Source organism: Eubalaena glacialis, chromosome 4, assembly GCF_028564815.1.
Source record: "Eubalaena glacialis isolate mEubGla1 chromosome 4, mEubGla1.1.hap2.+ XY, whole genome shotgun sequence".
Taxonomy (NCBI): Eukaryota; Metazoa; Chordata; class Mammalia; order Artiodactyla; family Balaenidae; genus Eubalaena; species Eubalaena glacialis.
The window spans coordinates 626,530-654,141 of NC_083719.1; the positions used below are offsets into that span (position 1 = coordinate 626,530).

Below are 27,612 nucleotides of genomic sequence, written 5' to 3' on the forward strand. Positions count from 1 at the left end.
CGCGCGCTCAGAGGGAGCCGCGCCGCAGCCGCAGCCGCAGCCGCCGCCGCCGCCGCCCCGGCTCCCCGCGGCTGACCGGAACCCGGTCGCCGGGTCCCTGCGGCCCCCGCGGACGCCGGACCCCGCACCGGACCCCAGCCCGGCACCTGGGCTCGGCGCCGGGAGCGCGCGCGGGCGGGCGGGTCGGGGGCGACATGGGGAAATTCCAGTCCAAGCACGGTGAGATGCGGGGCGGCGGGGCGGCGGGCAGGCGGGCGGGCGGCGGGCGGGCGCCGGCCACTCACTGTCCCTTCCCTCTCCCCGCGCCCGCCGGCCGCGCCGCAGCCGCTGCAGCCTTCAAGCGGAGAGAGAGCCCCGAAGGTGAGCGCGCGGGGCGGCGGCCGGGGCGCGCGACTGCCACCGGGGCTGGGACCCGAGCATAGAGCGCGACGCGCTTTCTGCCTTCGAGGCCTGGGGGGCGGGGAACCTTGCCTTGGGGCCTCCGGGAGCGCACAGGTTTCCCCGCCCCAGACCGCGACCCCGGCCCCCCGCCGGAGCCCCGCGCCCCAGGCCGCGAGGCGAGGGGTGGGCGCGCCGGGCGGCGGGGCATCGTCCAGGCGCAGCTCCCGCGGGCTTACCGGGCGTCTCCTTCCCTCCTCGGTGCCCCGTTTCCCGCGCGTCCGCCCACGGGGCCGCAGGGGACAGCTTCGTGGTGTCTGCGTACCTGGGTGGCCGCAGAGGCACGGAGGAGGCGGAGCGGCGGGGCTGCGTGGAGCACGGCACAAGGGACAAGCAGGTAGGCGTGGTGGGCCCGGCGGCCCCGCTGGGGCCAGGGGACCTGAGTAGCAGCGTTGTGCCCTCTGACCCGGACCCAGGACCCCAGGGCAGAGAAGGCGAGGGCCCCGACGGCCCAGCGAGAGTGACTCGGGCTGGGCCAGACGGCCCCTTCCTCTGCGGGAGGGGGGATGTGGCGCGAGGCCTCACTCTCCCAGGCTGGAGGAGTGGGGGCAGGGCTGGGGAGTGACCAGCTTTAGGATCAGTGTTCTGCACAGCAGTGGCGGCCAGAGTTGAAGGCCACCGTGCTGCCCATCTGCCGTGTGGGTGACCGCTGGCCTGCGGGGATGCTCACGGGAAAGCCAGGCTTCAGAGGGACAGCCAGGGCCACCTGGGCTGCAGGTGCTGTCAGGGGCTGCAGGGGTCCCACTCAGGACCCAGTGCCCCTGAGAGTGGATTTGGAAGGTGTTCCATCCAGGCCTGGGGCACCAGAGGGGCCTTGGGCAAACCAGACTGCACACGTTCGCCAGGGAGGAGAAAGAGGCCGGTGGATGGTCGCGGGCATTAGTGTGGACTGGAGTTGGGTAGGTGGCCATGCCAGACGACTGAGACCCCCTCCTTGACCACTGCTTGCTCCCCTCAGACTCCCCTGCAGACAGTGCAGTAGCTCACGGGCACGTCAGCTCTCCTTTGGGAAAGACACTTTTCCGGCTGGTTGATAAATGAAAAGTTCTGAGTGTATTTGTAAACACTCGTGTGGCCTCGTCCTGAGAAGGGGCCCAGATACGCCCTGAAATCAGACACACACTAGAGTTGCGCTTCCTGCTTTCTGGGGGTGAAACTTTACTCCCGTACCTGTGAAGGTACGAACTCCATTTTACAGTACTTGCTGGGTACGCCATAGTAAGGTTGCATGGACACGTGCTCCTCGGTACCAGGGCCGCCCCAGCTGGTCTCTGTCCCTCCTTTGGGCTGATTCTGTTTGCCTGGGCAGGTGGGTGTTGATAACGGGATGGTGTTTCCTTCCCGCTTGGTCCTCCTGTGTGTAGGAGGCGGCAGGTAATCCAGAGCGGTTGAGGGCATGTCCACCACCTAACCCTGTCCTGCCAGCCACCCGCCTGGGGGCATTCTCCTGGGCGTGGGCACGGTGGGCCTTGGCGCTCTCGGGCGGGGCCGTCGTTAGCTCAGGACACGGACAATACAGCACCGAAGGTCCCACACGTAGGCGGTGTTCGTCCCGGGCTGCGGGCTACGGAGACGGAAAACAGAATGCTTCCGCTGTGGCCGCGGGCTACAGTGCCAGGTTACGATGGTTTCTTAGGCCAATGGACTCCATGCTCTCGGGACGTTCTTGAAAGAACAGTGTGGGGTTTGGCTTGGGTTGTTCCCTTGTTATTTTGTTCTCAGCTGTGGTCTGAATGTTTGTGTCCCCCCCCAGAATTCATGTGTTGAAACCTAGCCCCCCGTGTGATAGATGCAGAGGATGGCCTTTTGGGGGTGATTAGGCCCTGAGGGCAGAGTCCTCACGATGGGATCAGTGCCCACATGAGAGCCCCAGGGCACCGCGCGGCGTTACAGGCAGAAGGCCAGGTCTGCCGGCCCCTCGGCCTTGGACGTCCAGCCTCCAGGACTGTGAACGATGAATCTCCGTTGTTGATAAGCCGCTGGTCTGTGGCCCGTTGTTCCTGCAGCTTGAGTGCACTGCACAGCCTCATTTCATGACACCACGACGCAGGAGGAAAAAATCTCAGAGTAACGGATGGGCCTTTAAATGTAATACATTTTCTCTTTCCTCGCCTTTTCCCATCTTTTCCTCATTTGGCCACGGGGCTGTGAGCCATGCTGGGAGTTTAGACCCCCCGGCCCAGGTGCTCAGGTGTCTCGCTGCCGCACCGCTGACCCCCCTCGCCGGGCACCTCCACTCCTGCCTCTGCCCAGAAGTTGCTCTGTCGGGGGACATTGGGGTGTCAGGTCCTACGTTCCTCCTGTTTCCGGTCCTTCCCCTTGTGTGGTGTCTGGAGCCCCGTCACCATCCCTGCCCTCCCAGGCGATGTCCCAAGGAAGGCCAGCCTGACTGTGCAGTGCCCCCAGGACACCTGACTGGGGTCAGCGAGGGGACACGTCCTCCTTTTCCGAAGGCCGCTCTTCTGTGCTTCCACGCAGGTCAATCCTGGTGCGCCATGTTGCCACAAGAACTGTCCCAAATGACCTCGTGGAAATTAAGTGCATGTCCACCACCTAGCTCTCACCTACCCTCACTCACCATCCCCCTCCCAAAAAAATAAAGGAAATGAGGTTGATTTTGCCCACTAATTAGTGAGCCATGCTGGCTCCTGGTGCCTACTTAGTGCACGTCTAATAAGGTCTCTGATAACTATGAGTGTTTACGGGCAGATAGATGCCCGCTTCACGATCTAGAGTGGTCCTCCTCGTTGATTCTGAGAGACGCTGCCTCGCTTCATTGCCAAGGGCCCCCAGGGGCCTGGGGTTGTGCAGCTGCCGGCCGGTGACGCGGGACATTGGCAAGAGTGGCACAGAGGATGCAGCAGGGGGAGACTGAGGCTGCACGTGCGTTACAGTCAGGAGGGGAGACGGCGGTCACAGCGTCAGCACTTGACCGTGCTGTTGCAAAGGTGGGGCTGGCGTAGGTCAGGGCGAGGCCCTGTGGGGATACGGCTGCCCCTCCCGGGCACGCGCTCACTCGCCATCGGCCCGTCTGATTTCTCCATGCTCCCTGCGGGGCGGGAAGAGTCCAGAAGACAAGGATCACCACTAACAACTGAAACTTTGTTGTGACTCAAACACAGATTTCTGTTGAGTAAGCCCAAGAAAGGGAATTCCAGCCGGCTCCAGAGGCGTGGGAGGCGCCCCGTGGCTTCTGGATGCCCCCCTGTCCCCCGCCCCCGTCCCCAGTCACCGTGGAGCCGTGGTGTGTGGCGTAAACCACACGTTACGGGGCTGTGTCCTGTCCTGTGGATGCCAGGGCTCCTCCTCAGCTGTCGGGCCGCAGCCACGTGGAAGGAGTGGCCTGGGTGGCTTCCAGCAGGACAGGTGGTGGCGCCGTAGCCACCGTGCAGCTCCACAGGCTGACCCCTGGTCTTCCATGACCCGTGCTCTGGGGACGCGTGATCTGTGCAGTCCTGGCCTGTGTGAGGCGGCTGGGCACCACTCCAGGACCAGCCAGGGGGGCTTGGCTTTCTCTCAGGGGCCCACTGCGCACCCAGGGCCCTGTTTCTGCCCTTCGATGTGGGCTGGCCGTGTGTGAGGCCAGCAGAGGTGCGCACGCAAGCCTGGGGGCTCCTGTGGATTTGGGAGCACCAACCACAGGCCTGAGGGCCCAGACCTCACAGATCGGCAGGGAATCCCCCCAAGGTCGGGCGGTGTCAGTGTCCCTCACCCTGCCCAAGCTTCCAGAACTGCAGATGGCCTCCCTGGACCCCGCTTGGCCTACGGATGAGCCAGGTGGTCCTGAGTGATCCACCTCTGGGGAGCCGCTGGGCTGGGGACCCTGGAACCGCAACGCCGCTTTGTGGGAAATGCCTGGAGGGGGCGGGGGAGACTGGGTGGCCTGAAGACCCCGGGAAGAAGCCAGCTGCTCTGAGTGTGTCCAGGGGTGAGTGGCCAACGTTTGCCTCTTCCTCACCTGGAAACCTGGGTGGGTGCTGTCTGCAGGCGGGCCTCCCGGTGGGGAAGGGGAGCCACCGTGCCCACCTGGCTGTCCCCGGGGTCGGGGGGTGCAGGAGGTTGGGGTCGTTTGTGGGCCTGCAGCCAATGGCATCTGACGACCAGGAGGCGCTGAGGGCACGCGGACGGTCCAGATGCCATGCACGTGGCACCCGCCCCAACCAGGTGCCCAGGGAGGGTGTGAGGGCAGAGCGTGGGCCTGCCTTGCATGTGCTCTGGCATCCTCGTATGGGTGGCAAGGACTCTGGGATGTGGACCCGGCGAGGCTGCGGCCGGCGCCCCGACCTCAGGGCCCAGGTGGTGGATGGAGTTAGCCATGGCAGGGCCAGAGGCGGGCAGAGGCTGTGCCCCAGGGCAGGACAGTGGTGGACGGAGACACTGCCCTTGGGATGCTGGTCTCTTGAGAAGCCCCCAGCTTCGGTGGGAGACGTGGCATTTGCCTGCCTGCCCTGGGGACACGTTGGCACGTGACATTGACCCACCACTCTCACATGTGCCCTTGGGGGCAGCTGCAGAGAAGCCCCATGTGCAGACCAGGGATGGTGCTCGGACGGAGGACGGGGAAGTTCATGGAGCACCCCCGCTCGGGGTCACTGTTCTGAGAGGAGGGGCCTGCAGGACGGCAGGGGGTCTGGAGCAGCCCAGTTGGCTGCTGGGTGGGCGGAAACATCAACTTTGCAGAAGTAGAAGAAGAGACCTGCTGTCACCCTGCTCTCCTCAGGACGTGACTGGCCACCGTGGGAGAATGTGGTGCCACATCCAAGCAGCACCTGTCCCTTATCTCACCTTCATTTTCCTCTGTGGAAAAGTAGTTAAGTGAATGACTTAGAGGGGTTTTGTTGAAGTCTTACCTGTTATCTTTTCTTTAAAAATCCATGCCAGTTCTCAGTCTTCAGAAATCAGCTCTCAGCCCTGGTAGCTGTCTGGCCAAACTGCCAGCTTTTAAAGGGGGTGTGAGCACAGACCCAGATGCAGTGGTAAACCCAGAGTGTCGGTGTGGCCCCGGCCCCTGGCCCAGCAATGCTGCGCGACCGACTCAGAGCCCTGGTGAGGAGTGAGCCGGGTCCTTGTAGCCCTGACACTGTGGGGTTCGAGGTGAGCTTAGGGCGATGAGCGTCAGCGAGTAGGTTCTGTCCTGGGCACTGAGACCCCGCCGTGCGCACACGACTCCTGGCCTCTGGAGCGATCTTCCTGGGCACTGTGACCCCGCCGTGTGTGCCGAAACAGACTAGTCTCTCATGTGAGCAACAAAGTGACCGACAAGATCTATATTTTAGTTTCATCTCCCTTGTTGGCAGCACCTGTTCTTCTTCAGCCGCCGTCACGTGGGCGGCCAGTGCTTGACCAGAGCTTGCCGGCGGGGCAGCACGGCCGTGGCTGAGCCAGTCCGCAGACCCTCCCTGGGTGGGGAGGAGGTGGACGGTGCTGCCCCGCCCCTCTGACCCGCCTCTCTGGGGGTCAGGAGTTAGGTCAGGGGTCCCCAGTCCCCGGGCCGTGGAACTGGGCTGCACAGCAGGAGGGGAGTAGCGGGCGAGCCAGCGAAGCTTCACCTGCCGCCCCCCGTTGCCCCCCATCGCTCGCGCTACCGCCTGAGCCACCCCCCACCCCCCGTCGCTCCCCGTCGCTCGCGCTACCGCCTGAGCCATCCCCCACCCCCCGTCCGTGGAAAAATTGTCTTCCGCCCACCAGCCCCTGAGGCCAGAAAGGTTGGGGACCGCTGGGTTAGGCCGTCTCTTTCTCTGGAGGTGAGACATCGAGGCCACGCATGTCCCCTGTTCTCACTCCCACCATATGGCCAGGGGGCAGCCACCCAGGCAGCCCCAGCAAGGCTGTCAAAGAAATACTGCCCACAGGTAACGACCGGGAGCCCCGTGATGTGGCCCTTTTGAAATGTGGGTGGCTCCCCCCAACCCCGCAAAGCCTTCCTCTCTCCCGTTGTTCGCGGGAGGCAGCCTGCGTGGTAGCCTCATTGCCACCCAGACCCTGCTTTGGGCCTGGTGCTGCCCGCCTGTCACTTGCCCTCAAGTCTCTGGGCCACAGCCTGTGCTCCGTGGCTCAGAGGCCACACGCCTCTGCTTGGGTCCTACGAGGAGAGGTGAAGCGAGGGACGTGCGGAGAGCAGAACGGGAGCGGGCGCTAGTGCCGCGGGGCAGGTCTCCGTCCTCACTCCCCGCAGAGGCGGTGGTGGATGGCAGCCCACCCGTGGGCAGTAAGCGTGACGGGCCCGAGCTTCCTGGCTTTCACCCCAGGGCCCTGTGAGCTGCTCCCGCAGGTCAGCAGCCCCCCGAGAGGCTGGGTGCTCCAGGCGGGCCTGGCAGGCGTGGGGTCACGGTGGCCCCTTCCTCTCCTTCTCCCTGAAGAGGGCAGGCCTGTGGCTGCCATCCCCAGTTCCCGGTCCCCGGAGCGGAGGCTCAGCTTAGGAGCAGCGGTTCGGGCCCGGCCAGGCACGGCCCATCTCCTGAGTTTGTCCTGCGCTGGGATTCAAGGGAAGCCGCCTGCTGGGTTGCTGCATGTCGCTGCCCCCGGGCCTCGGCCCCTCCCGGGCATGAAGTGGAGCCTCTCCCAGGTTGACCCTGCATCAGACAGTCGCTGGGTTTGGAAGAAAAAGCCTGTGTTGAATGGAAGCTCTTGAGGAGGATGCCGCGGCCGGAAGCAGGCCTGGCGTGCGGATCACCGCAGGGCCGCCGGGTCGGTGACCAGCCCCCAGGAGTGCACGGTGGGCCTGCTCTCTCTCCACGGGGCCCGGACGCCTGCTGCCCTTTCTACCCAGCAAGGTGCCTTCTGGACAATTATGTGTGTGGAGCGAGGGACTGACAGCATTGCAGCAGGAACCCTGGCTGGTGGGAGAGGAGGAGGGTGCCCGGCCCTCACAGGGAGAGGTGGCCTCAGCGATGGGCCGAGTGTGGGTTTCCTGGGGCAGCCATAACAAAGCCCCATGGACAGACGGACAGGCGGACGGACGGGGCAGCTTAAACGATGGACTGCTCGTCTCCGTCCTGGAGGTGGAGGGTCCAGGTGTCCACAGGCCACTTCCCACCAGGGCCTCGCTCCCCTGCCTGGAGGCACTGCCCCTCCCGTGTCCTCCCAGGGTCACCCCTCTGAGACGTGACAGTCTCTTCGTCAGGACACAGGCTGTGAGATCAGGGTCCGCCCCAGTGACCTCATCTCACCAGAGGGCCTCCGCGGTGACCCCACCTCCGCACATGGTCACCTTCTCAGGAATTGGGGTGCAGTGCGGCCCTGATGGGCTGTGAGGCTTTCCTCGGCTCAGGACCGGCTCTGTCCCCTGCATGTCCACCCTCCACGTCCACCCCGTGCAGGCCCCGCCGCTGCTCTGACAGCCGACACTCAGCCAGCTTTCTGGGCTCTGCCGTCCCAACCAGGCCGGCGGCTTGAGTCCCTGAGATGGTGCATCTCCGGGGCGGGGTCTCCTGGGGAGAGAGGCCCGAGGGGGACCTGGGCCTCCCACAGGGGAGGCTCCCGTGGCCACGCTGACCAAACGCTCCTCTGCCCCCGTGCGGCGGCCGCCTTTGCACCCCAGCTGGGAGCTGCACGGGCGTTGCTGCTCCGGGCCAGGGTCCCCTGCAGCCCCGGGTCCCCCTGGAAGGGCTTCTGGGGAAGCGGGGCCTGGGGGAGGGGACCGCACGCCTGCCTTTCTGGTTCCTTCCTCCAGAGCTGAGGTCTGTAATCCTCCGGCTGTTGTGCTTGGAAGAGGGTGGATATTTCTACGCTGGTTCCATGGCCTCCCTTTAACAGCTCTTGTAAAAGAGCCTCCTCTGTTCTCTGGAGAAGAAACCCTTGAAACGCACCTCCCTCTCTGAGCACTAATTTCCTTTCCCTGTAATCAGAAGGCAAAAAATCTCTAGGAGGGCCGGGCCCTGGGGTGTCTCACAACCCACGGGTCTAAGCCTTGCCCGTGGGGGTCTGTCTGCAGCTCCTGGTCTCACCCCCTCCACTCCCTTCTCCCCACCGCTTCCCTTCTCCCCTTTCCTCCTCCCCTCCCTCCCCCCCGCCCCACCGTCTTCTTTGGGCTGTAGGAGGTTGGTGACCCCATCCAGAGGCCAGTGCACCCTGACATCCTGGGGCACGTTGCATCCTTCTGGCCTGAGGGTCATCTGCTCAGATCTTTCTCCCCCAGGAGGACGGGGCCGTCCCTGCCCGGGGGGTTGCAGATGCCCACGTGTATACCCTAAACCCATGAGGTGCCGGCCCACTGCTCGGGGTTCCTGGATCCTCAGGTAAGGGTTGGGCAGACTCCAGACCCCACCGGGAGGCGTTGGGAATTCTTCATGAGGGAGGCTGGACCCGTGATCTTACCTGTGGTCAGCAGGCACTGGGGCATTTGACCGTGGATCTTTCTGGAGTTCTAGGTCTTTGATGGCTAAAAGCACACATTGGGAATGCCTTAAAGTTAAATATTTTAAAATAGTTATGTAAAAGAGCAGCCTTGGGCTCCCTTCGTTGGTCTCCTGGGGTGGCCGTGACAAAGTGCCACCAACTGGCCGGCCTAAAATGACAGATGTTTACTCTCTCACCGTTCTAGAGGTCGGACCTCTGACACTGAGCTGTCCCAGGGCTGCGCTCCCTCTGGAGGCCCTGCGGGGGGGTCCTCCCTGCCTCTTCCAGCTTCTGGGGGCTCCAGGCCCGTGAGAATGTAGTCTAACGCCACGGATTTCCACTTGGGCGCGAAAGGGATTCCGACACTTTCTTTCCGCGAGCTGGTCGGGAAGAGGCCCTGCACCTCGTGGCCCGCAGGCCCGTCCTGGGCACCTGGTTTCTGTGTCCAGGGCTCGCGGCCTGGCGCCCTTCCCTCCTCAGCACGCGCCTCTCGGTGGCCCCTCTGGCCCTTTGGCAGCTACAGGTCAAACGTCTCTGTTGGCCTCTCCCCGGCCCGGGAGCACCTGTCCGGCTGCCGCTGGGACGTCCACTCCCCACAGCCTGGACAGAACTCCCGATGTACCCCTGGGCCTGCGTCCACAGCCTGGCCTGCTTGGGACAGCCCTGTGGTCCCCGGGCCCTCGGTCTCTGGCACCCCCATCGCTCAGCAGATCTGCCAGCCCCCCGGTCGGCCTGGAGTCGAGAACTGCCCATGTGGGCCGCCTGCTGGGCCTCCGCGCCGGCCAGCTGTCCACGCGCGGCCAGGTAGGCACGTCCCTCCGCCCAGAGCCGCCTGCTGGCCCTCGGAGCCTGTGCCGACCGACTCCCGCCTGCCTCCCGGCCACCCCCGTGTCCGCTCTGGCGGGTTTCACGTGTTGCGCCGGCCCCTGGCATTTTTGCTCACTCCTTGGCCCGGGCCCTGCGTGGACGTCTGGCCTGTCCGGGGGGCCTCAGGCTGCCCACCGGGACTGTCCGCCTTGCCTGTTTCAGACCCCTGCCCTCCTACCTGCCTGGTTGAGTCATCTTCCCAACACCGGCCAGCCGGAGCTGGGTCACTGAGGTCCCAAGGGTCTCGGGCTGGGGAACCCCCCTGGGGGGCCAGAGTCTAGCTGGCGACCTCTGTGACCTCGGCCGATCACCGCGTCTCCACCTGTGGGTGGGGGTGGGATTTGGGTGCTCCCGCCCGGCGCTGGATGTGGTCTGTATCCACGCCGCCCACAGCGGTCACTGCCGGCCACGCTGGTGCCCGGAGTGTGGCGAGTGACAGGGGAGCTGGATTTCTAATGTGGCTTCATTCATAAATTTAAATGTAAGTAGCCACATGTGGCTGTGGCTGCCACGTGGACAGCACAGCTCCAGAAAGCTCCATTTGATGTCTGCTAAGCCCCGGGGCCCCTCCCCCTGCAGCTGCAGTTTGGAAAGTGCAGAGCCCCAGCGAGCTTGGCGGGTCTCATGTATTTCAAGGAACCGTCAACGGCCAGTGTCCGCAGGCATAGGCAAATCCCTGCTCATTTTTGAACATGCTGGAGGTTTGGGTTTTAAAATTGGCCGGAATCCTTTTAGATGCAAGAAAGCAAAGCAGATCATTAACACCAGGGGTTCAGTAGTTTTTGTTTGGTGAGCATGTAATGCACCTAAATGTACAAACACGCAAATAGGGGAGAGGACCATCGGAGACACACACCTTGGCTCGGAAAGGAGGATAAACTTAAGTTCAGGAACGTTGACTCCCCTCCGTCCCTCGCTGGGGCCGTGAGAAGGGAGAAGGCTGTCCTTGGTGGTCCTAGATCCAGATGATACATCGCTGTCTGCTTCTAACCCACAGAACCCTCTCCCCAAAGGGGTGTCAGCAGAGCAGCAGAAGCGGTGAGGAATCCATCTCACACCACAAATTAAATTGGCGGGGACACTGCCGAGGGCCCTGCTTTATAATCCATGGTGGAGCTGCCGAAGGGCCCACGGGAGAGAACACGGGCGGGCATGGCCGTGCGGCTGATCGTCTGTGTCACGGCTCTTCCCACACCCTCATGTAAACATACCCACGAAGTCAGAGGTGCTGGAGTTTGTGGGTGAGGAAGGAGGACAGTGAAAGGGTATCTTGGAAGAGAAAGTCTGGGGTGCAGACTCCACTGGCATCAGCGTCCACGGCTGTCGAGTACACGGAACCCTCCCGGGCTGCCCGGGCAGCAGGCTCAGGGCTCCTCCATGGGACAGCGCACCCTGCGTCTGCAGCTGGTGTTCGTCTGGGTTTTTCTGAGTCACACGGAGATCCCAGGGGACTGTAAAGGGCGAGCAGAGGGTGCTGGGGTGTCCACGTGGTGGGGACAGCCCCTCCCGGGGGACTGCAGTGCCCTGGGATGGAGGACCCCATGCCCACCCATGAGCTTGGGACACCCGCTCCTCCTCCGAGGCTTCTTGAGGAAAACCTGGAGAAGGGCTGTGAGGCAGGAGCGGGTCTCCTGCACTCGGGGTTCTTCCCATGCTCCCCAGAGTTTCCCAAACCACGAGGCTGCCCTGGGCCCGGCGACGCTTCTGAGACGATATCATCGTTTAACAAAGAGGCTTTTCAAAGGAAGAAATGCAGATGGTCAACAGGCACACAAAAAGGTGCTCAGTAGCGCTAATCATCAGGGAAATGCAGATCAAAACCACGAGGTGTCACCTCCCACCTGTCAGGATGGCCATCATCAAAAAGACAAGATAACAAGTGTTGACGAGGGTGTGGAGAAAAGGGAACCCTTGTGCACTGCTGGTGGGTATGAAAATTGGTGCAGCCCCTGTGGAGAACAGTATGGGGATTCCTCAAGAAGTTAAAAATAGAACTACCACATGATCCAGCAATCCCACTCCTGGGTATGTATCCAAAAGAAGCAAAAACACTAACCCAAAAAGATAATATGCAGCCGCACGTTCACTGCAGCACTGTTCACGATAGCCAAGACACGGAAGCCACCTAAATGTCCGTTGATGGATGAATGGATAAAGAAGATGTGGTGTGGCTATACAGTGGAATATTATTCAGCCATGAAGAAGAAAATCTTGCCCAAAACATGGACGGACCTTGAGAGCATTATGCTAAGTGAAGTAAGTCAGGCAGAGAAAGACGAATGCCGTATGATCTCTCTCGTGTGAGGACCAGAAATGTGCAAATATGTGTATAAACCAAACTCACATGTACAGAGACGGGAGCTCTGCTTGCCGGGGCTGGGGGTGAGGGTGGGAGGAATGGGTGAGGGAGGGCAAAAGGGTTAGACAAGGCAAGTGCAGGTCTCCTCAGAACACTTTCTGTCTTTCACGGGTGGGGTCTCAACCCCGTTGCTTGAAGGGTGGGTTTTGGTTCCTGTGTGTAGAATTGGGGAGGGGGCGCTGGGCTCCGTCCGCTCTGACGCACAGGGGCCGGAAGCAGCCTCAGAGCCACGAGGCGGTGTTTCCACCTGACGCCACACAGGTGCTGCCAAAGAGAGGAAAACCCTGATGACTCTCCTCAGAGTGCTCGGCCCTTGGGCTCCGGAGCCGTGACCAGGTATAAGCCTTTAGCATCTCCAGCCTGTTTCTCTCTGCTGTGGGCACTGACATCACTCGTGGACACGTGGGGCCTTCTAAACTAAAAACACAAATGCATGGGGTTCTCTTCCACTTTGGAGCTGATCTTCCTTTGAAATAGGAAACATGAGGCTTTAATATGAATGAAAGAGACGAAGAGTCCAGTGGGTTTTCCAGAGGAAGAAGTCAGATAGAGGAAGGTGAATCTGGGTCTGCAGCTCAAACCCAGGGGCATTAAACCTCGTCTGAACGGGAGCGGTGGAGGGCACGGTGGTTCAGGCATGTGGGGGACGAGGGTCTTGTTGGTATTTTGCGTGTTGTGACCTCTGCGGCCAGGAAGCTTGGAGGGCAGCTGTAGGCGCTGGAAGGATGATCGCCCGCGATCTTCCGTGTTCTGTGAAGTTACTCGTTGTTAGTTCTGAAAATGGAAACAGGAGCAGGCACGACTGGGAGAAAATTCGGTCTGCAGATTTGTTGCAGAATGATTTAGTGTTAAACAAAAAACAGAATTCCAGGGTGCTGAGAATTGAAATCACTGAAGACATTTTTGGCATATTTTATGGCCACTTCTCAATTATCTGGGGTAGAGATTATGTGTGTGGGTGTGTGTGGGCATGTGTGTGCCTGCGTATATATATATGTGTGTGGAGGTACGTGTGCATGTGTGTGTGTGTACACGCACATGTATATGTGTTTTCATGCATATGTATATGTGTGTACACGCACGTGTATACATGTGTATACATATGTAGGGGATGTGTGTGCGTGTATCTATATCTATATCTATATCTATCTATATATATATATATATATAGTTTCTCACTGACCCTTCTCTTATTATGTTTTCCTTGCACATGTCTTAGGGTGGAGTTATTTCCCCAGCAGGTGGCCTGGGTGCCCCTCCCGCCCCCCTGTAACTTATTCACAGCCATGGGCTGTGGGCCAGCTCCTGGGCTGAGTCCCCCCGTGGTGCGTGTTTTCAGGCCTTCCTGCCACACGGGTGCCAGCCATTCTCCGGTGGGGTAGGGTGACCTCACCCAGGAAGCAGGTTACGGCCTGTGCTGGCACGTGAGGTCTGTAGGCGTTTATTTTAGGAGACCCTTTGATCCTCAAACGACTGAGCTTCTAGACCTTCAGTTCCAAATTTGGTTATTTCCCAGCCTGGTTAAGCGGCGCTAACGCAGGGGCACCGATGGGCAAATCTAGAAATGTCCCTCGGCTCCTGAAGTGCGGTTGTAGCTTGGAAAGCAAGACGCCGAAGGCCTCTGTGGTTGCGGGCAAGCCCCGCACCGCCCCTCCCCCGAGGCCTTGCTGTCCTTCACTTTCGCTTTGAAATCAGGAGCTCACAGCCACAGCCGCCGTGGCCCCTCGAGTGGAGACCCTCCGTGGCGTCACCGCACCTGAGTAGGAATTATTAAGCCCCAGAACTGCGTCGTCACATCTGAAACTGTTCCGCCACTGAAGCCGAGACTCCCACCACCTGGCGTTTCCAGACAGACGCGCTGGCCCGGCGCCTTCCAGTCAGTTCTGCCCAGGCTGCCTCGGTCTCCCTTGCGGGTGTTTCTGAGATGTGTGCCCACCAGGCCTTCAGGCAGCGGCGTGGGCAGACCCCCTCTGCCCTCCGTTCTCTCCCGCCTGAGGCCACCGTCCCCCCTCCTCCCGCTGCCCCACCCCGCCTCCTTCCCCGTCCACTCTGCTGCACCCCTGACCTTTGACTCTGGGGCGTCTCTCCCCAGTGCCGCAGCTCTTGGGGTTTCTTGAGCCCTGCCTTTGCCTTCTCCCGCATGGCCCAGTTCTGTCCAGTGCATGGTGAGCCCAGGCCTGCCCACCTCTCACCCCACACCAATCCCGCCGCGTCCGGCGTCCTGACAGCCCCGAGCAGGAGCCCAGCTTCCTGTCCGGTCCCCCCACTTGGCCCAGGTCGCCCTTGCCTAGATGTCCCATCACCCCCGCCCCTTGCCTGGCCCCAGGCTCCTCCCAAACTGCCCCGAAGTAGCCTTGGTCACCTTGGGCACTGAAGTAGCACAAGCCCGCTGGGCACGTCCCCTGAGGACCCCGGCCTCCTCCCTGAGCCCCGCGAGCCCCTGGCTGCCTGGGGTGCTCACTCCGGCCCCGCATCTCCACCCTCTGCCACGCCCGGGTCCCCATCCTGGTCCCCAGCGGGCCGCCCGGCACCCGGGGCTGTCGTTTGCAGGAGTAACCGCGGGTGGAGCTGCTGTCCGGGGGGGCGGGTGGGGCTGTCCTTGTGGCTTCTGGGGAGCTAGTCCCCTGGCCGTGCTGACCGCAGAGCCGGAATCAGGGTGGTTCTGATGGCCCCTTCCAGCCGTCCCCAAGGCCCTCCCCACATGCCGCTTCGGAGCTACCTGCTTTACCTGCCCAGGGTGTCACCTGTCCAGGGCGGGGAGGTAAGCCCAGGCTCTGTCTCTGATGATCAGAAACCCTGCTGGACTGATCAACATTCCACGACGGCCGACAGCCCGTGAGGGGGGCTGGTGTGAGGAGAGCCCATGGGGCAGCCAGGTGGTGTGGCCAGCGAGGTGCTCTGCGTCCCTGGGAGAGGTTTGCTGGGGTGATGGGCACAGCAGGAGCGATCCATCTGGCTTCCGAACAGGTGGGAACGCGTGGTGAACAGCACCTTCGCGATAGTACCTGTGACCCTGGGCGTGGGCCCTGCAGGCCCCGGACCCCAAGCGTCCTCCTGGCATTGAGGCCACCCTCTCCTGAGGGAGCTGGGGAGCACCAAGGGTCTGTTCTACCGGGAGCCATTCGCTCTGGAGGATGCCCCCAGCTGGCCTGCTAGGTCCTCCTCCCCCCCCGCACCCCTCCCGGTGCTCCCCCAGGGGAGCCCCTCCCCCTTTCCCTCCCCCTACCCCGCTCCTTTCCCCTCCCCCATCTCTCCTCCTCTGTCTGACTTCCTGTGTTCTTCTCTTCCCCCTGCTTGGGCTCTCATCCACACTGGGCCCCCCTCCTGCCCCCGCCTGCAGACATCTCATCTCGGGACTCCGGAATTCACCCAGTCCAGGCTCTCAGAAGTGGCCTTGAACTTACATCCCATGGGGCTGTATTTCCAGACCCCAAGATGCTCTATGGGCTTTAGCTCCTGAGCTGCAAGGGGGCTGCAAACTTCTCTGAGTGGATAACCCCATATTTTTACTGTTCCAAGATCAGCGGTGGGGCCGGGGCAGTTCCTGGGGGTGGGTGCATGCAGCCCGGTTCTCCCAGGGGGACCCTCTGGATTCTTGAGACAGCAGCGTGTCCTTGGATCCTGCACAGAAAGGAAATTGGACTCAACACACAGAGCTAGTTTTCCGTCCTCTGGGGAAAACTAGTTCTCAGAAACTCAGGGCTGGGGCCTCCTCGGAGTCTAAAGAATCCACTGTGGGAGCAGACGCGGCTCCCAGTCTGCCCTCACGGTTTGCGCTGTGACCCTGACTTTGGAGCAGGGCTGCGGTCTCCCCACCCCTGAGGCCGGAGGAGGGGCCTGGTCGCAGCTGGGTTTCTGGCCAGTGTGCTTCCCTGTCTGTCCCCCGTTTCAGGAGAAGGCCCTGCACCCCGGCCTCGCGTCACTGGGAGGAAAGCCAAGGCCGCAATGTCGGCGGCTGGTTCAGGGTTCTCAACCGCCTTTCGGCTTCCGGACGGTGCTGGGCTCGTTCTCGTCCCAGAGCCCACGACTGTTACCTTATATGGAAAACGGGTCTCTGCAGATGTCATTAAATGCAGGATCTAGAGATGAGAGATGGTCCTGGTGGCCCAAACTGCCACCAGGTGTATCTCTGTAAGAGGAAGGAGCGGGGCGGGGGGCTGACCCAGAATGGAAGATGCACCCAGGAGAGGCCGCGTGGCCACAGAGCAGAGGTTGGTGGGATGCGGCCACGAACCCAGAGATGCTGGGGCCCCCAGGAGCTGGGAGAGGCAGGGGGGACCCTCCCTGGGGCCTCCGGAGGAGCTCCCTGCCACACCGTGGTTTCTGACGTCTGACCCCAGAACTGGGAAAGGATACATTTCTTTGTTTTAAGCCACCCAGCTGGTGGCCATTTGTTACGGCCGCCCCAGGACACTGACACACTGTCCTCCAGGCCCTGTGACCCTTGACAGCTCCTGTTTGTTGAAGCCCAAATCCCGCAGACCCCCGCAGTAAGCCCTGGTGAAGAATCTGGGTTGAATCAACCTGGATTTTTGAAGGAAACACAGTGCAGGTTTATCTGTTTGGAAAAGAGGAGATGCCTGCCCTTCCTGGGGCAAAACAAGGCCTGAACTAACCCCAAGGGCTGCTGCCTGGAAGGGCCTTGAGTTTTCCCGGCAGCATCGGCAGGGGGTGGTGGCGGAAGGCCGGGATGTGAGCCCCCACCTGCCCCAAGGCTTGTCAGCTGCCGAGGACTCGCCACAGACCCGCGTCCACGCCAGGACCCCGGGTGGACCCGGGTTCAGGAGCCAAGCAGCCTGGTGGACGCCAGGCACCCCTCACGGCCGACTCTGCAGGGAAGCAGGTTCCCATGCAGGTGGGCGGCCACAGGAAGGGGCGGCCGGGCCAGAGTGGCCGGGGAGCTGGGCTGCAGGATCTACCAGGAGGTCCCCCTGGGGTCTCGGGTTTGCAGCGGACTGTTAGGTCCTTCCAGGATGCCCAGCATGTTTGTCAGGAGCAGTTTCTAACCAGACCCTTTAACAGGCCGATGAGGAAGCAGGTTTATAAAGGCCATCTTTTCACACGCCCCGCCCGGTTCACGGCTCCATGGGAAGAGCAGAAACTCCGGCCGCACCGTTTCCCTCAGGGATCTTCCCGGGAATCGGGGGGCAGAGAGCCTCTGCTCCGTCAAGCGTGTGGGGTTTCCAAGGAAAACGGGCGGCCCTGAAAACCCGGGAACATGTTTCCTAAGGTCTCAGAGGCAATGAATTTTGAAGGAATATGTGAATGTTGACATTTGGAAAGCGGACGGTGTTCAGGAGGTGATTGTTTACGTCACCAAAGGTTTCTCCTTTCCAATCACCCAGACGTCCCCACATCCACGTGGCCTTAAACAGGAGCCCATCTCCTGCCCCTCATCCAGGCTCGCACGAGGGGTGGACAGCCCAGCGTGGACAGCTCTGGTGGATGGAGGGGGCACCCTGGCCGTGGGAATGTGCGGCTAGACCTCTTGGCTTTTCACGGGAGGCCAGGGTCTGAGCTTTTAAGTGGTACGTCCCAACACCTCTGTGCCTGTAGGCCTCACCTGGGCAGATGGGCCGTCCTGGGCCTTTCAGCAGGACCTGGCCAGGCCAAGGGCCACTTGCTGGGAAGGACCAGGAATTTAGTTTTGTGCCGTGGCTCATGGAGCAGACGTCCTTGGGAGTCTGAGCTCAGGACAGAGGCACAGCAGGGTACGTGGCCTCTGGGGGCCGTGGCCCATGGGCCTGGTGGGCTCCCCCGAGAGCCCCTACGGGTGAGAGGGGCGGGGATGGGACTATGGGGACCCTGCAGCGAAGGCCGCGGCCACCTGACGTTGACGTCCAAAGAAGGACAGGGAGAATAAAGCATCAGGATACGTGGGCCCTGGTGCTGTCCCAGGGGGCCAGCAGAGCGCCTGGCGAAAGGGCCCGGCGGATGCCGGAGAGTGAACACAGATGCTGCAGGAGCGGGGGGGGGGGGGGGCTGCCCCGCCGGGTGCCGCAGGGGGTCGGCAGGAGCTCAGGCCCCACATGGATCGTAGAGCATGGCGATCTTGCAGGCCCTGCTGGCTGACAGGGGAGTCCCGGGACCGCATGGGGATGGAGCCCGTCACCAGGAGAGTCGGGAGGTGGTTGGTGCCGAGGACCATCCGGGCAGGCGGGGAAGCGGGAAGGCGGGGGCCAGACCGGAAAGCGAGGTGAAGTTGGAGGGTTCTGTATGCAGGAGGCCGGGGCTCCTCTGGGGGGGCAAAGGGGAGCGAGGGGGGAGGTTGATGCTGGGGAGGGTCTGCAGCCGGGGCTCAGAGCAAGGGGGGTGCACGCCAGCATAGGAGGGGCATCCCAGGAGGGGTGGGGCTGGACTGCCCTGGGGAAAGCACTGCAGCAGAAGCGGGGCCCTTGAGCGGGGCCATCAGAGATGGGGCGTCTGTCTGCACCCCGGTTGTGCTCGAGGGCCCCGGTTTTCGGGCCACTTAGGAGGTCACCCTGCGGGGAGTGGCCGCACATCTGGTCAGCAGCCCTGCGGGAGGTTTTATACGTTGCAATTAAAGCTCTTGGCCCTTCTATTGAGCCAAAGCAGTGAAGATTAAAGGGCATTTTTGTGTAACCAGGATGGATTTGAAATCACCAGTCACAAGGAGCACGGTTACTTTCCCTGCAACGCTCTTTCTTTCCCTTGATTGCTCTGCATCACAGAGGTCGTTGTTAACTCATCGTAAACACTGCGTGTTCTAACATCGGGGTGTACGTGGATGAACATTACTTCAAATGTTCTGAACGTCCAGCTCTACTAGGGAAGGAGGTCATGACGGCTGTCGTATCCGTTGCTGATGAGGTACCGTCCTGGCCCGTTGTCTCCTTACTGTGTTTGCGATCGTAGGGGAACATTTCAGGGTCCAACCAAGGGTCTGTGCAGACCGTTTCTGTCTTGACCCTCCCCGAGCCCAAAGCATTTATCATCTTGTCTGTAACCAACACAATACGCCAAAAGCAAGTGCTCAAATTATTTTAAAACAAAAAAATGGGGTGAATTTTTGAACTTCCAACTTTTTTAAGCTCACACGTAGAGGGCCTGGGTGGGTCTTGTTTTCCCTTTGACCTCTCAGCCGAGCCAGGCGAGCGATGTGGAAACCCTGGCTTGCTGCCTGTCTCTCTGGCTCCTGGTGGCCGAGTCCTCCGGGCCAGCCACCGGCCCTTTCCCAGAAGTGGGTCTCGGGGCCTCAGCCGTTTCACCCCGAGACTGGCTCTTCTAGCAAGAAATGCTGTGCTCTGTTGCCAGCTGACCCGCAAGCCTCTGGCACCTGGTCTGGGAGCTACCGCTGCTCCCCACAAATGCCTGGGACCTCAGCTTCATGGTTTATTTTAATTTTACAGAAAAAAATTTAACCAAAAATCAGGTTTTTAGAAGTGACTGGAAGTTATCTTAACGTCCACCCGGGAGAGAGCTCAGCCCTGTCTTTGGGCGGGAGAGGACCTTGTGAGCCCGGGCGCTGCGTGTGCAGGGCATTCACAGGACCCCAAGGACTCTTGGAGCGAGGCGAAGCGGGTGCTTTCGATGCCAGCAGGCTGGGTGGTGGAGGGAGTGGCGTCTTAATAATCGGGTGTCTTTATTTCTTATTAAAACAAGTTCACTGCCCACCTGGCGTGCTGAGAGAACTATGGAAGCAGCCTTATTCTGAAGGGTGTGACATGGAGGGGGTTAGGGCAGGGGATTAGTAGAGAGGAAGATGCCAGGGGCACCTGTAGGGGCTCTGGAGACAGACGGCAGGGGTCCCCCTCCTTCCTGGGCCCAGCGACACCGGCTCCACCCCGCATCTTTCTCGAGGCTCCGTGTGGGCAGCGATGGTCCCTGCACCGTCCGGGTGCTCCTGTGGCGCCCACGGCCGTCAGAGCCCCAGGCCAGGTTCCCTGACGTCGCGTGTGTAGGGGCCCCCAGCACAGCCGGCATCTCACCCAGAGGAGCCCGCACTCTGTCCCTCGGCCCCGCCCTGCTGCACCCGCGTTCCTGGGGAGACCCCAGGGCCTGGGGGAGGGTCCCTTCCCCACGCAGAGTGGGACATCTGGGCCGGTCCTCACTGAATTCACCCAGGGCAGCGCGTGCCCAGAATAGGAGGTGTGCGTTTGTCTCCTCCTTCCCACGGACCCAAGTATCTTAGGGCGTGTCTGTGGTTTGTGTTTGTCATCAAGGCCTTCTTCAAAGTAATCAGTTTGAAAATCTGGGTAAAAGCATTCTAGGTATTTTTCGTGGTTTTTGTTTGGATTTGTTTGCTCTCAGAAAGAACAAGCTAGAGATGCAGAGCTGTGTTTGAGGATGGCCCGTGTCCCCTCCCCTCCTGCCGATGGACACGGCCATCCCGAGGGCACTGGTGGGCCTGCCGCGAGGGGCTGGGTCTGGCTGGTGGCGTCAGGCCCCTAGATGAGGAACCTGAGAGCAGGGACCAGTGTCACAGCCACGTGGGCCGAGCCGGCACAGGGCCTTCTGCTGTTCCGGTGGTGACCGGGGCACCTCGGGCCGGCAGAGGCTCCTGCAGTCACCGGCCAGGGCAAGGATGCCACCAGGCTGCCCCCGCTCCTGAGAGCGCGGCCCCATCTCCCTGCCGCCCAGTTGGTCCCGCACGTGGTCCCTCCCGGCCGGGCCTGATCAGCGCCCTCCGAGGCACCGGCGTGGTGACAATGCTTCCCACCCCCAGTCCGTCTGCGTGACAAGGCGACAGCGGGACAATCTGACCCAACAATACCGGCACGTGGAGATGACGTCAGGCCTGTTTGTGGACAGGTCAGGGCTGGTCCCCCGCCACTGCCCGCAGCCTGAGGGGCAGCGGTCGGAACCCTCCACCATCCCCCGTGGGACCCCGAGCTTGTGGGGTGTCAGGTGACCTGGCGGGGCAACCCCGCTGGGCCTCCTGCCGAGTTGACTCCAGCCTGGGCCTGAGCCCTTGGGAGAGATGAGGGCCCCAAGTGACCTGGAGATGCTGCGTCAGGAGGTCTGATAGAGCCTTGGGGCCCAAGAGGGCCGTGTAGCCAAGCAGCCTGGGGGGCTGTGTCCACACACACGTCTGAACGTTGCATCCTTGGCCGGGCTCTCGACAGCTCTGTGGCTTCGGAGTCAGAACGGAAATGTGGGGGACAGAGACGTCCGTCAGCCCAAGAGTCACCTGGGGAAACGCCCGGGTCCTGGGGGCGGCGCCGCGTGACCCGCCACTGGGACACTAGATGGAGCCAGGGTCCGAGGCAGCTTCCCTGGCCATGTCGCCCCTCTTCCCGTCTCTGTGCTCTGACTTTTGTGGGCTGTCTTCACGGGCCACGTGAACTTCTGTTCTGTAGCTTCCTGGCTGAAACACCCTTTGGATACGTTGGAAGTCTTGTCCCGTTTTTCCGTAACTGGTCTTGGGATCGGCCGTGGAAGCCGGGGGGCTTCTGTCTGTGCCCTCGGCCCGGCCACCCTGGAGGAGATGCCGTCCCCCTGCAGCCCCGGCCCCTGGGTTCGTGGGTGTTTCGAGGGCAGGTCACTCGGGTTCTCGCCCAGCTGTGACGGGAGATGCTGCATGCGGGCCAGGGAGCAGAGGACAGGCGGCTTCTCCTGTCCGCAGCCCAGGGTTCTGGTCTGTGCCCACCTCTCGCAGCAAAGGCCAGGCCGGAGCTTTGTTCTCACTGCGGCTGCGCCCTCGGGCAAAGGCCATGTCCCTTGTGCGGGGCTCCTGTTGAAGCCCTGGCGCTCTCATGGGCACCATGTCTCGTCCTGGAGATGCTTCTCGTGGAACCAGACAACATCCAGGGATGTGCGTGTGTTTTACTTTCAAAAATCTGAGGCTTAGTGAGTGTGGAGAGGTTGGTATTTCTAGACCAAGAACTCTTGACACCCCAGGAGGTGGGGTCTGGTTCCGGCACCCGGAGCTCCTGTTGGGGTGCACACCGTCTACCCTGTCCTTTCTCCCTGCAGGAGCTGCCTGGAGGGGACCCCAAGGAAGGACCTTTCCGGGACGACCCGTGTCCCCTAGAGGGTAAGTCCTGCTCTCCAGACCTCACTGACGCCACACCGTACCCCAGGCACCTGCCCCCAGGACACCCTGGCGATGGGGACCACCCACACCCCACGCTCCCCGACCTATCCCACCACACCCAGGCCAGCCCTGGCTGGTCGCGGGTCCCCACCGGTGGCCGTTTGCAGGTGCAAGCCGGGTTCCCCAGTCTTAAAAGCAGATTGTTCTTAGATGTGCTTAGAAACACATCTCACGTGGGCTCCGTCACGTGGAGACGACACGGACTTCGGTCTGGGGGTTGGAGAAGCAAAAGGCGAATCTTAGGGCCTCTGCCCGTCCACGTCCCTGGAGTCCCGCGAGCCCGTGGGCCGGAGGACAGGTTCCGCACACGGGCGTTTCGGTGAATCCACGGGTCACCCGTGGGTGTGATGCGCTGCATTAGTGTCCAAAATGGTCTGCGTGTGAAGCATGACGCCCTAGTCACCGCCACACGTGTGCGTCTGCGTGGAGCGGGTCCACCTGCGCAGTGTGACAGGTGACCACCGGGCTTGTCCGAGGGTCAGGTTCCGGGTGAGCGTTCTCAGCATTACGTGGGCGGGGAGGCCGACCGGCAGGGCTGTCTTCGGAGGGGCTCCGCGAGCCCTGGTCAGGAGCTCGGGCCCCGGGTGTCTCCTGGCAGCTGCGTGTCTCCCAGACACCCCCGGCTCCTGTCCTGGGGAGTGAGTGAGCCCGGAGACCAGAGAGCTCCTTGTGCGTCGGGCCCGGAGATCGGGGAGGGGGCTGCCCGGCACACAGGCAGCCTCCCAGGCTCTGGAGTCGCGGGCTGTTGGGAAACCGGACCGTGTCGCTGGGGAGGGGAAGCCAGACAGCGAGTGCAGCAACCCTCCTGGAGGCCCCTCGGGCCGGGCCGCCTGCCTGTGGGCCTGCAGGGCACCCTCTCCCTGCCCCAGGCTTCGAAGCCACTGCAGCCAGGCAGGCAGAGGCAGGAGCGCGCGTCCGGCCACGGCTCACCCCGGGGAGGGCCGCCCTGGCCTCCGCTCAGGTCCCTTGATGCTGCGTGTTCAGAAGCCCAGGCCCTCAGCTCAGACCCGTCTGGAGAGGGTCTCAGGCCCGGCGAGGACTCGGTGCCCCGGGGCCACACCCCCTCCCCAGCCCTGCGTCAGCCCCCGGGCCGGGCCAGGAGAGACGGACCCGTGCCACCCCTCTCGTCCCTGCAGTGGCCCTGCCGCTGGAGAAGGCCGAGGGCCGAGAGGGCCCGGGACAGCTCTTCGGCACAGACGATGGAGAAAGGGCAGCGAACCGCGAGGGCCCCCGCGGGCCGGGCAGGCAGCGCCTGAACGTGGACGTAGGTCTTTGCCCTGCTCCCGCTCCTGCAGGCGGCCAGGCGCCGGGGCGGGGGCGGGGGGGGCGCGTACTGCGCTGACATGGGGGTCCCTGCGCCCTGCAGCTCCACGCAGCAGGCTCTGCTGGGTGGAGGTGTCGCCGTGCACTCGGCCAGAGCTGGCCAGTGTGGCCCCAAGTAATTCAAGGGACTTCCCCAGCGCCAGTGCCAGCACCACGGAAATGATCCAGGAGTCGACCTTACCGACCTCTCACCTCCCCCGCCCGCCCGGGAGGGAGGGGCCCGTTTCCTGGAGGGCAGGGCGGGGGTCGGGGTCCCGGCGCGAGGGTGAGGATGGCCCTGCCTGCCTGTCCCCATGCACCCCTGCAGGCGCTCCAGTGTGACGTCTCCGTGGAGGAGGACAACCGCCAGGAGTGGACGTTCACGCTCTACGGCTTCGACAACAGTGGGAAGGCCACCAGAGAGGTGACACGCTGTGTCTGCGTCAGACGGTCCCTGGAAGGGCGCTGGCAGCAGACAGGCAACGATGCCCGCGTCTCCACGCTGGGGACAAGCTGAGCCCCCTCCAGGGTGGCAGGAGAGGCTGGCACCCTTCATAGGACAGGCTTGCGGGGGGCGGGAGGGGAGCCACCGCAGGACCCGGGTCACCGACAGAGCCGGCTGGAGTCCGTGTCCCCTCCTGTGCCCGGCTGCTGTCTGTGCGGTTCCTGGCAGAGCCCTGCACGCCTGTCTCTGCCCCGGCCAGCAGCCCCTCCCCTCCGCAGGGCGGTGAGGGCCCCAGGGGTGCCCCCGGCACTCTGCTCTGCTGGCTTGCGTGTCCAGGAGGGGCAAAGTGCCTCTTGAAAGGAAGCAGACACGTAGGATGACTCAAATAAGTGTGTTTGAGTTAAAAGCAAAATTTGATAGTTTATCTGATTGCTAAGTCTTTTGAACATAGATTCGGTTTGAAATTTAAAAGGTCGGAAAGATGTGATTCCAGCAGGGCTGCTGGCTCAGGCCGCGTGGTGCATTCACATGACTGAGGAAAGGCGTCTCAGATAAGCTGTCTCCTTTAGCTGGGCTCTGCTGGGATGCCGAGTGAATCAGTCAGGCAGGCAGCCTGGAGGCGGCAGCAGGCAGTGTGGGTTGGGCGGTCCTCCCCCCGGTCTGCCTGTGTCCATGATGTCCGTGCCCGCCCTCAGGACATGTCCAGTCTGATGCACACCATCTACGAGGTTGTCGATGCCTCGGTCAACCACTCCTCGGGCAGCAGCAAGACCCTCCGAGTGAAGCTGACTGTCAGCCCTGAGCCCTCCAGCAAGAGGAAGGAAGGTCCCCCCGCCGGCCAGGGTGAGGGCCTGGGCTCCTGGGCTGCAGCAGCTCCCTGCTCAGATGCCCTGAAGACCCTGCTTTAAGCGTCAGTCCACCCCTCCTTGCAGGCAGGCTTCCTGCACCCCCTGCCCCCATACTGCATCTCCCCAGAGCTCCCACTCACCCTGCCGGGGGGCGTTAACTGTGTCTACTGTTCAGTGCCCCCATCACAGAAAAAATCTCTATGGCTTCCTGAGCGTGGAAAGCGGGGCCTGGCACCTGGCGAGGGCTCGAAGCTGTTTGTTCAGTGAAGGAATGAGTGCGTGGGTGATTGAGTGAGTAAATGAGTGAGCGAACGAGTGGGTGAATGAGTGAGTGAATGAGTGAACGAGTGGGTGATTGAATGAGTGAGTGAATGAGTGAGCGAATGAATGAGTGAGCGAACAAGTGGGTGAATGAGTGAGTGAATGAGTGAACGAGTGGGTGATTGAATGAATGAGTGAACGAGTGAGCGAATGAGTGAGCGAGTGGGTGAATGAGTGAGCGAATGAATGAGTGAGCGAACCAGTGGGTGATTGAATGAGTGAGTGAGTGAACGAGTGGGTGAATGAATGAGTGAACGAGTGGGTGAGTGAACGAGTGCCCACCTGCCTCTTTCAGACCGGGAGCCCACTCGATGCAGGATGGAGGGGGAGCTCCCCGAGGACCCCAGGGTGGCCGACAAGAGGCTGTCCACGCACATCAGGTGAGGGGCCGGCGTCCAGCTCTGCCCTCCTCAGATGTGAGCAGCCCAGCCACACTCCTGCGTCCCACAGGCCTCAGGGGTTGTCCCCTTGGGGTGGACCGCCAGGATGGGCACCTGGGCACAAAGGCCTGGATGCGGCCAGGGAGCCCCGGTCACTCCCTGCCATCGGGTGGGTGGCCGGCACTCGGGCTGGAGCTGGGCGCTTCCAGTGTCGTCTGAGAGGCCGTGGGGCTTGAAGGGCAGCAGGGGTTCGGCCTCCAGACCCTCAGCCCAGCTGCTCCCGTGCCCTACGGCTCCACTCACTGGGGCAGCAGCCACGGAGCCCTGGCCGGCGTCCTAGGTGACGCAAAGACAGCGGAGGACAATGGGTGGGACCGTGGTCCTGAGGTCCCCTTGGGCCCCTGCTTGTCTTTCTGGGCGGGCGTGCTGCTCAGAGCACGAGAGAGCAGACCCTCCCCCTCACGCTCCACCAGGAGGCCCAGCGCCGACCCCCAGCCCTGCGCCGAGCGGGGGCCATACCGCGTGGACGAGAACACGGAGCGGAGGAACCACTACCTGGACCTGGCGGGAATCGAAAACTACGCGTCTGAGTTCGGACCAGGTGGGTCCTGGCGCCAGGCCTGAGGGCCCCGAGTCCCAGAGTGGGCCATTCAGGTGTGCGGGCAGGACCGGGTCCGGGTGGGACGTCCCAGGCCCCGCCAAGGGTCTCACAGGTGCCGTGTCTGCAGGGTCCCCCCCGGCGCAGGCCAGGCAGGAGCCCCCGGCCAGGGCCGCGCACCCGCAGGGCCGGTCCCGCTCGCAGGAGTCGGACGCGCACGCCGCGCACCATCGCCGCTGCCTGGGGCTGGCTGAGCCCGCCCTGCTGGCTGCTGAGCCCGTGCCCCGGGCCCTGGACCTGCCGCCCCGTCCGAAGGGGCCGGAGAGGCCGTTCTTGAGGTCCCCCCAGGGCTCGGGGCGGCCGCCTGGGGCCCCCGGCGGGGGCAGGCCCGGGAGAGCCTTCAGCTTCCACCCGCCGGCCCCCCAAGCCCAGGCCCCGCCCCAGGACGGTCACCACGTCCCGCAGTCCCTGCCCCCACCCTACGGCCACAGGCGGTGCCGGCAGAGGGGCCGGGAGGGCCACTCACCGCTCAAGGCCGCACCGGGCCAGCCCGCGGCGCCGGAGCACGAGGCGGTGCGGGAGCTGCCGCCCGCGCTGCCGGGCGAGGCCTACGCGGTGCCGGCGGTCCAGCGCCACGAGCACCACCACCACCACGAGCACCACCACCACCACCACCACCACCACCACCCGGCCTAGCGGCCCGACGCGGACCCTCGCGCAGGAGCCCCTCGCGCCACGGCACCCCCGCCCCGAAGCTTCCTGCGTCATCTAAACACGCTCGTACGCGTAGCCGCCTGCACCTGCTCCTGCCACGGCACCACAGCGAGGCCCGCGGGCTCGAAGGGACTCTGCTCGCACGGCCTCGGCCCGTCTTCCCCTCGGAGCCCCGCCGTGGGTGCCTCTCCTGTGCGGAGGGGGCGCGACACTGGCCACTGGCCCCGGGTGGACGGGGGCTTTGTGGCTCCTGTGGCCCGTCCGTGCTGAACCCGGGAGGGGCGCCTCAGGGGTCAGTCGCTGCTCGGGGCCACGTGTGCGGTGGCGAGTTCCCGTGTGGGAGGCCGGCACGGATCACGGGGGAGAAGGGTGGCTACGTGGGAGGCCAGGGAAGTGGCCGGAGTCCAGAAAGGCGGAGGTGAAAGCCAAGAGGAGGGGCGGCCAGGCAGGGCCACAGGCGGTGCCACCAGCATCCTAAGAGGACACAGAGGTGGCCAGCGGGGCCAGGGAAGTGTGGGCGCCCCCGAGACACACACACGGGCAGCTGGACAGGAGGCGGGCATAAACCATTGAGTGCCGGACACAGCTTCAGCTTTGGAAAGGCGCGATTCCCTTTGGGAGGCTGGGAAGAGGGCTGCAGGCGAGCAGGAAGTCTGGGTGTCCTGGAACCTCGGCCCGCGGATCCCCCTGAGGCAGGACGTGCCACTGCTCTGTCTGAGATGAGCAACTTGTGAATCTGTGCAGCTGGTTTTGTATTTGCCTCCTTGGCACTGTTTTTAAGGATAAAGCAAATCGGTGGTTGACCTGTGATTCTTCCCCAGTCATAATAAAAATACGTGCATTTTGTAACATGTCACACCTTGTTTTAAAGTGAGTTTTCAGTCAAATCGGTCTGTCTCCCTGCACCAGCGTGTGGCCACGAGTGCAGACAGCTGGCCGCTCAGCT

The 27,612-nt window shown here is 62.7% G+C and overlaps 1 protein-coding gene across 1 annotated transcript; it reads left to right on the forward strand.

The window, feature by feature from the left end:
- The first annotated feature begins 44 nt into the window (after nt 1-44).
- NKD2 (NKD inhibitor of WNT signaling pathway 2) lies at nt 45-27,522 on the forward strand. Its single transcript, XM_061189096.1, has 10 exons — nt 45-219; nt 325-360; nt 678-775; nt 21,938-21,998; nt 23,195-23,322; nt 23,689-23,784; nt 24,501-24,648; nt 25,270-25,354; nt 25,828-25,955; nt 26,083-27,522. The coding sequence occupies exons 1-10, from the start codon at nt 195-197 to the stop codon at nt 26,646-26,648; spliced, it is 1,371 nt and encodes a 456-aa protein (XP_061045079.1). The 5' UTR covers nt 45-194; the 3' UTR covers nt 26,649-27,522.
- The last annotated feature ends 90 nt before the right edge of the window (nt 27,523-27,612 follow it).